Source organism: Tetrahymena thermophila (assembly GCF_000189635.1).
Source record: "Tetrahymena thermophila SB210 genomic scaffold scf_8254577, whole genome shotgun sequence".
Classification (NCBI taxonomy): Eukaryota; Ciliophora; class Oligohymenophorea; order Hymenostomatida; family Tetrahymenidae; genus Tetrahymena; species Tetrahymena thermophila.
In genome coordinates, this window is record NW_002476348.1 from 338,772 (window position 1) to 349,481 (window position 10,710).

Sequence of the window (10,710 nt, forward strand, 5' to 3'; positions counted from 1 at the left end):
TTAGTTTTAAGTGTTATTTTCATTACATTAAATTTAAAGGTTAATTAAACTAGTTCATATTTTGAAACAAAAACAGTATATTATTAGTAAAATATATTTGATATAATTATTGATACTACTATTAATATAAGGCTAATTATTTACCTATTTTATATAAATGCAATTTTTGTGTTATTTTTAATAAATAATAATTAATGTATTTGTATTACTCATATTACAATTATTTCAAAACCAATTTTTTTGAGGTGGATTTATTTTTTAACTTAAAGGTTATACCAGCTAAATAAATTTATTATTTCTAACAAATTCTATTTAAATTTTTAAACTTGAAGGATTGAATATTTTTATAGTTAAAGTAGCTAAATTTAAAAAATATAAATTTAATTTATTATAAAATTTAACAAAAAGTAACAAAAAGCTTAACTATTATTTTAATAAAATAGTAGATGATATAAATTTTAATATAAATAGCTATAAACATAAAAATGATTTTATTTTAATTTGATTCTTTAAATTTATATTATAAATTATTATTGACGAGTTTATTCATTTCCTTGCGCTGTATGGTCTCAGCTTACTTGTAGAATTACTTCTTTTTGGTCTGCTATCTATAATTTATACTTTTTAAATTTGCATATTATTTGTAAAATTGCTTCCAGTAGCTGTAAAAGCATTAGTAATATTATTGTTGTTATCGCTTATAGAAGTGTTACACTATTCAGTTGCTAATTTAATCTAATTATTTATTATAAATATTTTAGTAATGTATAAATTTAATTATTTTATTCTTAAAATAAAAATATAAATTTATATTTGATTAAGTTACATCTTAGCTTAACTTAAAATAAATTCTATGAAGGAACAACCAAGAAAAAATTTATTATTTAATTAATCTTTACTTACTCAGTTTTTAAATAAAAAATTAAATTCTTGATATTTATTTTAAATTATATTTAAGACTATAAATAATCAAATTTGTAAATTTACTTATGAAGATGATATTTTATGTGCTGAAGACTATTTTCTGTGTGTTCCACAACTTAAGCAATTTAAATTTTATACACTATGTAATTTTTTTGTGGTCAATATAGCCATAGAATTTTGATCATTAATATTGGTTTATTATAATAGTTATAAAATTTTTTTATAGAGTACAAGGATATTATCAAGATCTTTTCTCAAGAATTATATTGATTCAGTGTTGTTATTTATCTTGCTATCAACAATAGCAAAATCTTTTAGCACATCTTCGCCCTCAGCTTTACATTTCAATTACCTCTAAATTCCATTTATATCAATATCTCTCATAAACTTTTAAACTCTCCTTTCTAAATCTTTAAAAGATTCTATTCTTTTTTACATTCTTTCTATTTCCAATTTAGCTGCTTTGCCATCATCTATTTTAGCTAGCTATTATTAGATCTATTCTTGCAACTCTTTAACAATTAATTCTATTTATATATAATTTTTATTTAACTATTTATTCGATTATTTATTTACAATAAATTGAGCAGTTAAAATATTACCTAAATTTAGAGTCGATCCTTGTTTTTCTTTTTCAAACTAGGACATTTCAAAATGTTAAATTTTCATGTCAACAGACTAAAATAACAATAAAAATGACTAATATAAAATTGCTCATTTTAATTAAATTTTATTTACCTTTTTATAATCTTCATAGTCTTCTCTCAATCTTTTATTTTCTGTTTAACAGCGCTTAATATTTGTTTCTATTTCACATATTTTATGAGGACTTAACCATGAAAAGTTAGCGTCTGCACCTCCTGTTCCATTTTTTATTGCTTTTGGCAGTAAATCTGCAAATCTTTTATCCTTTTATTAAGATAAATTCTTTTAAAAAAGCTTTATATGCTGTATAATTATTTTACAAAATCTTCAATAATTTATTTTGTAAATTCCTCTAAGAATTTTATTTTTTGCTGCATTCTTTCTACTTCTGAAGTAGTTTCAGCTTGCTTTTCTAGGATAGCAATTTTTTTCCTCAATTCATTTAAATTATTATTATTTTATTTATTGAATTCGTCGAATATTTCTTTCATCATTGCCTTTTTAGCTAGCCTTATGAATAAATATATTTAATAAATAAATGCTTTACCAGCTAAATAAAATGACTTTACTTTTCATCAACTTCTTTTATATTTTATTTCAAACTATTTTATTTTTCTGTAAAACTTTCTTAAAGCATTTTAATTTTAAATGCCAAATCTTGTTGAATGGAGTCTATTCTTTCACTGTCTCCTGCTGTGCTTGCCTTCATCTATTAAATTATAAATATAAAGTATTATTTAACTCAAATGAATAAATATCTATTTTTATATATCTTTGATTAATTAGAAATGATTTTACATCTCGAAGAATCTTCTCTTAAAAAGCTGTGAAGCAATTATCTACATAATCCTAAGTTACCCTCTTTTTTATTATTTCTTCACAATCTTAAATACGCCATAAAGTATTTTTTTCCACATCGCTTATTTTATCGTCATAAGTATTCAATTAAACGAGTAGTTTTTTTTCTAGTTCATAAATTTTTTTTTCAAAGTATGCTTTGTTTTCTGATAAATCGTTTTACACGCTCAGCTTGAGCTTAGAATGTTTATCTTTAAGATCATCTTTACTAACCTTTTATGATATCAAGTCCTCTAATTTAGCCACTTTAGCTTCCAGTTATTAAGTTCTTAGAGAGTCTGATGAAGATAGCTGTGTTAGCATAGCTAGTTTATTTGCTAACTTATAAAGCTCTTGGGTTTGAGGATTATTTTCTGCCTTAAATAATTTTCCTATATCCCGTTTTAAATTTGAAACCATATCATTATTAGCAAAATTCATTCCTTCATGCAAAGTTTTGTAATTATCTGGCAAAATTTTACTTATAATTTTGTTTTAAACATCGTTTTGTAATCCATTAATTAATTAAGCATGTTGATTGATTGTATTAGCAATGTTGTTCAAATATTTCTTAAGGGAGTCAAAATTTAAATCAAACTAGAAAAGTTGCTAGCTTTCGACATTTAACTGAGAAGGAAGTAGCTGTTTTGCTGGCTCTTTATAAATTAAAAAAATCAATATAAACGTGATAAATATTTTATTTAGCAAGTAATATTGTAAATGATATTTGATATTTTTAGTTGGATTTAACTTATTAAGAAAATAAAATAGCAATAACATAATACTTACCATTGCTGAATGCAGCTTCTTAGTTTTAGGAAGACATAGCTGAGATTATTATTAAACTGTAAACAAAGTTAAGTAAATAAATAATGTAGTTGTTAACTTTATTAATTTGTAATTCCAAAAATAAGTGATTTTTATTTATTTAGATATAAGCAAAGGTTAATAACTAATGGTAAAAATTATAAATTTTGTTTTATTAACAAAAAAAATAGTATGCAAATGCACTTCCAATAAATTTATCTAAAATTATCAACAAATTTTATTAATATTTTACTCTCTCAGCCATAATTTTTTTCATTTTACTTTTTTATTACTCATGTAATATTTTTTAACAAAAACTTAAAAATAAATAAATAAATTATTTTTTGTTTTTTCAAAAATAACTTATGTTTTATTTCATAAATAAGCTTAATAGGAACTTTTTTTTATAAAATAATATTTAATTAAAAAAATTTACAATTGATAAATAATATTTAATTTTATATAATTTGATAAATAAAATTTCATTTTATAAGTTGATAAATAGTATTTAATTTTATAAGTGGATAATTAGTATTCATACAATTAATTATAACAATTATATTCTTAATAATATTCCAGCTAAGTCATAATAGGATACTAAGTATATAAAATTAATTTAATTTAATTAATTGTCAATTTTTTTTAGTAATTATTGAATATTTTACCATTACATTATAGACTTTTATTAATTTCTAATAAATTTTCTATTTCAGTTCTAAATTTATAAATAATTTAAAAAACATAAAAATAAATTTTAGCTAAAAATCTTTTATTCTAAGATTGAGTAGAATCAGATCAAAGATTTAAGTTTTAAAATTAATTTTCTAATAAAAATATTTTTTTTATTAAGATATTAAAAATAAATGTTTTTAAAAGAATTTATGGTTGTTGCTTCCCTTATTTTTTAATAATTGTATTTATATAATTTATATTTTAAGATCAAATATTTATAAGAAATATGCTAGCTCAAATTCAAAAACTTTATTAATTCAAGCTTATGCTTTTTAGACTAAAATCTAGCTCATTTATGGTTTTTTCAATGTAAATTTATGAATAATTACTTAAAGGGGGGTTTTTTGAACAAAAGATAGAAATCATTTTAGTTATTAAAGACCCAAAACATTACATGATTAAATAAATAAGAGATTATAATTTATAGTTTAAAATTCATCTCTAAAGAAAATAAACTATAATAAATATATTTGTAACTTAAAAATGATCTTAAAAATTAGTAAATTTGTGAAAAGAAATATATCATCTTCTTAAAATTATAAATATAGACGCTGTTCGCAATTTTATATAATTAAAGAATTTTTGAAATTATCATAAACAAGCAAGAAAATTACGGTTGATAATTAATTAATTAATTATTTTAGATATTAACTATAATTTACATTCCCATAGTAAAGTATTTGATTAACGCATAAAATAATAAAATAAATAAATAAATCTATAGATTCAAGCATTCATTTTGGATTGAGAGAAAAACGCAATTTTTCTTTTTTATTAAATTTAAACAAAAAGCATAACATATGCTTAATAAAATGATATTAAGATTCATAATTGTTTGTTTTGATAATAAAATAGTGAGAATTTTGTATTTTTTGAAGTGAAAACTGTACAGATGCGTTAGAAAATAAAAAATTTTATTAATTTTACCAATTTTGTTTAAAAATTTTTTCTTAATTTTATGGAATCGTTTCAGTTATTATTTATTTATTGATTACCTTAAATTTACACTTAACATAAACAGTATTTAGTTTAGAGTAAATTCGAGCTTGCTCACAACTTTTATAATTAAAGGATAGGCTAAAATGTTTATCAAGAACGCTGCTTTAGTTTTTCTTTCCTCCCTAGCTAGCTCTAATAGAGTGAATTATCGAAAAAGGATGCTGGAAATCTAATCAAAATTTAAATTAGGATATTTGTAATCATAGAAAAAGATAAACTCAATCAGCCTATCTAAATAGATAATTTATTTTAAAAATTTAATTTGAAATAAGAATTAATCAAGCTTAGTTCAATACTATTATAATTTTAAGTAATGTTTTTATTATGTATGCGTTAGAAGTTATGCAAAATAATAAAAATTAAAACAACTTATTGCAATTAGAGTAGATATTCTAACTTAAATTTTAAAATCAATTTTTTATATCTTGTAGCTAGCTTTTCTTGAAACAGAAAGTATCTATCTATCTATCAACCTTCACTTTTATTTTGTAGAAGTCTAAGAAAAAAGAATTTATTTATTTATTTCATTTTCAAATAAATGTTTCTACATACATGCCTTTATTTTAAATCTTTATTATTGATAATATTCTTAAGTCATGTACACTTTATTGTGTAAGATAATTAAATCTTTTTCTTTAGATTAAATTTATAAAAAACTGATTATTAAGGATAATCTTTTTTATCATATAGAAACTACTTCAAGCAAATTTTTTCTTCTTCATCTTCTTCATTTTAATTATTCTTTTTTACATTAAAGCATTTTTCTTTTCCACAGTAAAAAGATAGCAGGCAAAATTCTATAAAATGAAATATATTATCCTTCAAGTAAAAAATATACTGAAACTTTAATTTAAAAGCAACAAGCTTAATGCTATTAAGTAATATTTAAAATATGGCTTTAAAAAAAATGTTATTTTCTTGAAGGAAAAAAATTAAGTTATAGATAGAAAAATTAAAAAATGATTGTAAATAAGCATAAATTTTATAATTTAACACATAAAATTGATTAAAAAAATGAGCTAATTAGGGTTTAATTAGCTCAATTTGCTATTATTTAGTAGGATGCAAGTTCAGCAAGCAAAGAAGAAAGATGAAACAAACATATTAGCCAATTAATAAATAATTATGTGTTTGCATGCTTCAATTAATAGAAAGAATTAAGCAGGAAAATTAATTATACAAAAAAATAAATTAATAAATAAATAAATTAGATAGTGAGGAAGTATAGGATAAGAGGGAATGTCAACTTAAAAGAAGAAAAGAAAAAGGAGGAGAAGATTGATTAATTAATTAATTAATCAATTAAGAAAGAAGAAAGAAAGTAGAGTGATATAGAGACAGAGCCAGAGACAAGACAAGAGAAAGTGATAGGCAGTGAATGAACAGATAAATAATTTATTTGAAAAGAAATAGTTAATATAAAAATTAATTAATTGTAATTAATATTAAGAAAAATAAATAAAAATTAATTATATCAAACAATTAAATTCAGAAGATAGTGAGCTTCCTTGTTAATCATCACCAACTCAGTAGTATCCATACAAAATAAATAAGCAAGTAGCAATATAGATATATAAAAACTTAAAAAATACTCAGTTTATTCTCTCTTATTTTTCATCTTAAACTCCATTTTCTTTTCTTCCTTTCACCTTTCTGTTAGCTTGCTCTATTTATTTGATTCTTTAAGATCTCTTCAGCCCAAATCTGCTATTTTTTATTGCAATTTAATTGCATGATTCCTTTTATTTAATGACATTTTTATTCCTGCTGACTCTAATGTTTGCTTTTTGCCCAAGCACTCAAAACGTAGAGTGAGCTCACGTCTTTTAAGTCGTATACATAGTATGATGGTTAAAGCAGCAACAAAGCTCAGCCTATAGCTTTAAAGAATCAATCAGCTGAAAAGTTAGAGTGTTTGATTAGGTGAAAAGGCCGTTTTAATTGATAAAAAACAAAAGACTATCTCTGGAAACCCGAAAGTTTTTTTAGTATTATTAAGTTTTTTAAAAAGGTGAAGAGAAGGTGAATAGGAGGAATAGAAAAGTAGAAAGAAAGAGATAAATATTATAACAAATATCATTTACTTATACATAATTAATATGTCAATAAATATAAAATAGTGTCTAAATCATACTAACAAAACGGGATTACCTTTACAACAGGAGAAAGATATGAAGTTGATAAGTTATTAGGCTCAGGAGCATATGGCCAAGTAGTGAGAGCCAAAGATAAGAAAAATTAGAATCAGTATGTAGCAATAAAGAAATTACACAAAATCGAAGATGTTATAGATGCAAAAAGAGTTCTTAGAGAAATAAGAATCTTACGTTATTTAGTTCATGAAAATATCTTGTAATTGAGTGATATTCTTTATGATGACGAAGATGAAAATTAAGAATTCGGCACAATCTATTTAGTAACCAATTACATGGAAATCGATTTGTATCAAGTTATTAAGTCTGATCAAAAGCTCAGCGATTAGCACATCCAATATATTATCTATTAAATCCTTAAGGGTTTGAAGTATCTCCACTCTGCAAATATTATCCACAGAGATCTCAAACCATCAAATCTTTTAGCCACAGAAAAATGTGCTATTCGTATGTGTGATTTTGGTTTATCAAGAAGTATTGAAGATGAGCAGAAGCAAGAACAACAACTAGTAAGAAATCTTATTTTATTTTTCAGCTTCATTATTCTGATGCATAATTTACACAAACAAACAAACAAATAAATAAATAAAAAAACTAACAAACCCAACCAATATTTATTTTAAACTCTATTAAGTTATTCCCTCAAATAATTCATTCATAATTGCAACTAATTTTCTCTCTATGAGTTTTATACAGTCAACAAAAAGCAAGCAAGCAAACAAATAAATACTTGTAATTAACCTATCTATGATGAATTTAAATTGGAAATAACTAAAGAATTCAAATTTTCACAGTGCTCTTCACCTTTACAAAAAATATGAAATTAACATAAATATTTTGATTCTCTGACAACAAACAAACAAACAGATCATTAGATTTTTTACTTTAAAAATTTTAAAAGTAGTTAGAATAAATAAAATTTGATTAGCATGCAAAAATTGTTTAAAGAATATGGAATTTATTTCAAGTTATAATTCAGATTTCATTGAATTTATAGAATCATTTATATAAAGAGAAAGCACAAATTTTTAAAAACATTGAAATTTTTAGACACGAATATAATAAAAAGGTAGTAAATAGATCTAATAAGTATCTGATATTTATTGATTTGCTCATTAAATCCATTTCTAATTTTTTTAAATTAATAACTAATAATTAAAAAATTGAAAAAAAATAATTAGCTAGCCATTTTAGATTAGCATTTTGTTAAAATCAACAGGTTATTATCTAGTTTTTCTTGTTTCAAACATAAAAATATCATTAAAAAGCTTAAAATATAATGTAGCATATATAAGCAAAAAGTTAAATAAGATGATAAATTTGAGCTACTTTTTGAGGAAAATTATTTTTTGGTATTTTTTTGAACAAACATGTAAAAAAACATACAATATTTTATAATAAAAGTTAAAGCAAATGCTTATTGAATAAAGCTTTAGCAATAAATCAGACTGAGTATAAACAATAGAGTTTTTTATTCTTGTTTTATTTAATTTAATTTATTTGGGGAATAGAGTTGATTTCAAATAAAGCAGAATTAGAAAGAAAGAAATAGAAATATAATTTATTGCTGCCAAATAAAAATTGGTTCTCTTCAATAAATTAATTAATTAAAATTTATCAATCTTTTCTAATCCACAAAGCAATTTCTAAAAAATTAAATAAAAAATAAACCAATTAATAAATCTAAGACTACTAATTAATTTATTAATTATTTCATTCATTTTACTTATAAAAAACTTCACTTATTTTAAACAAATAAATTTAACTAAAAATAGTAATAAGGTTAATTAACCGAATACGTTGTCACTAGATACTATAGAGCTCCTGAAATCATGCTTAGCTCTCATGTTTACTCAAAGGCTGTCGATATTTGGTCTCTTGGTTGCACATTTGCCGAACTGATTAGCCATTAAATCCTCTTTAAAGCAGATAATTATATTAAATAAATTAAGTTAATTTTCGATAAGCTTGGTATGCCTCCTGAGGAAGATTTGCAATTTATTGGAAACAGTAATGCTAAATAATTCGTAAATACTCTCGCTAAAAAGAATTCTGTCAAGGTTAGCAGCTTTATTAATTATGAAAATCCATTAGCCCTTGACTTAATAGACAAGATGCTTGCTATAAACCCCAGCAAACGTATAACTGCTGATGAAGCCCTTGAACACCCTTACTTCTAATCTATTCGTGATGTCTAAGAAGAAATCAAATTCACTGGAACTATCAACTTTGATTTCGAAACTGACTCTGAAATAACAATTGAAAGCTTGAGAAAATAGATCTTGGAAGAAGTCAACCACTTTAGATAAGTTAATAAGGTACCTCCCTTGAAAATACCTGATTTACTTGCTCTTTGTGAAAAGCGTACAAAAGCTATACAAGAAAAAGCAAACCTCCATAAAAAATGAAAATGAAAGAATGAAAGAAACTATTCAATCAATCAACCAATCTATCTATCTATCAATCTAACACAACACAATACAACCGATTTTTATTCTAGAATATCAAAATTAACTAAACCTATGACAGTTTTCATTTCTTTTATGACAAACTAACTAACTTAAATTTCCAAATTATCATACATTCATTCATTCATACATACATACATTCATTCATTATCATTATTATCCTTACATATATATATACACTCTTTCCAACAAACACACTTATTATAAAAATATGAATATCATCATAACAATTATTAATTATAAATGCATTGAATCATTTGTTCGTTCGTCCATCCATAAATGTAGTTAGTAGTTCATTAGTTCTTTTATTATATTTCATTAAAAAATCTATATATATTTGCTTTATTTTAGCTGGCAATATCAATCTTTTGTAATTCAATTTATTAAATACATTTCCAATTATCTAATTAATCAACAAAGTTAAAAATAACTACCAGTAAATAAATAAAATCCCATTTTACTCAATAAAAGCAAAAAATTATTTTTAATTTCTGATTGAGAAATTATTTCATAAAACACAAAATTTTCTGAGTTATGTTGAATTAATCTTTAATTTTCCATAATCTTTCTTTTGTTTTCAGTAGAAAAATTATTCAATTTCTTTTAAAAATTATTTTCAAAATATTTAGATTTTTGTAGAGCAAATTACTAATTTTTATGTATTTATTAATTTAATTTATATTAAGTAAAGAAAGAAGATAAAATTTGATTTTTTGATTTTTGTTAAGCATAATAATATTAGAAAAAAGAATTTAATTTATTAATATAATTTAAGGGGTTGGGGTTGGGGTTGGGGTTGGGGTTGGGGTTGGGGTTGGGGTTGGGGTTGGGGTTGGGGTTGGGGTTGGGGTTGGGGTTGGGGTTGGGGTTGGGGTTGGGGTTGGGGTTGGGGTTGGGGTTGGGGTTGGGGTTTGGGGTTGGGGTTGGGGTTGGGGTTGGGGTTGGGGTTGGGGTTGGGGTTGGGGTTGGGGTTGGGGTTGGGGTTGGGGTTGGGGTTGGGGTTGGGGTTGGGGTTGGGGTTGGGGTTGGGGTTGGGGTTGGGGTTGGGGTTGGGGTTGGGGTTGGGGTTGGGGTTGGGGTTGGGGTTGGGGTTGGGGTTGGGGTTGGGGTTGGGGTTGGGGTTGGGGTTGGGGTTGGGGTTGGGG

At 23.8% G+C, this 10,710-nt stretch overlaps 2 protein-coding genes across 2 annotated transcripts; one reads left to right on the forward strand and one right to left on the reverse strand. All coding sequences in view use genetic code 6, as the record gives it.

Moving 5' to 3' along the window:
* Positions 1-546: 546 nt before the first annotated feature.
* Positions 547-3,232, reverse strand: TTHERM_00660150 (Scp-like extracellular protein, putative; the record flags this gene model as incomplete). The annotated part of the gene is made up of 8 exons (XM_001020078.3): positions 547-735; positions 988-1,451; positions 1,527-1,602; positions 1,663-1,833; positions 1,890-2,079; positions 2,139-2,278; positions 2,368-3,062; positions 3,196-3,232. The coding sequence occupies 8 exons, from the start codon at positions 3,230-3,232 to the stop codon at positions 547-549; spliced, it is 1,962 nt and encodes a 653-aa protein (XP_001020078.2).
* Positions 3,233-5,632: 2,400 nt separating this feature from the next.
* TTHERM_00660130 (sporangia induced MAP kinase) lies at positions 5,633-9,868 on the forward strand. The gene is made up of 3 exons (XM_001020076.3): positions 5,633-6,501; positions 7,065-7,606; positions 8,873-9,868. Coding segments are annotated over exons 1-3 (1,176 nt in total). The 5' UTR covers positions 5,633-6,500; the 3' UTR covers positions 9,506-9,868.
* The last annotated feature ends 842 nt before the right edge of the window (positions 9,869-10,710 follow it).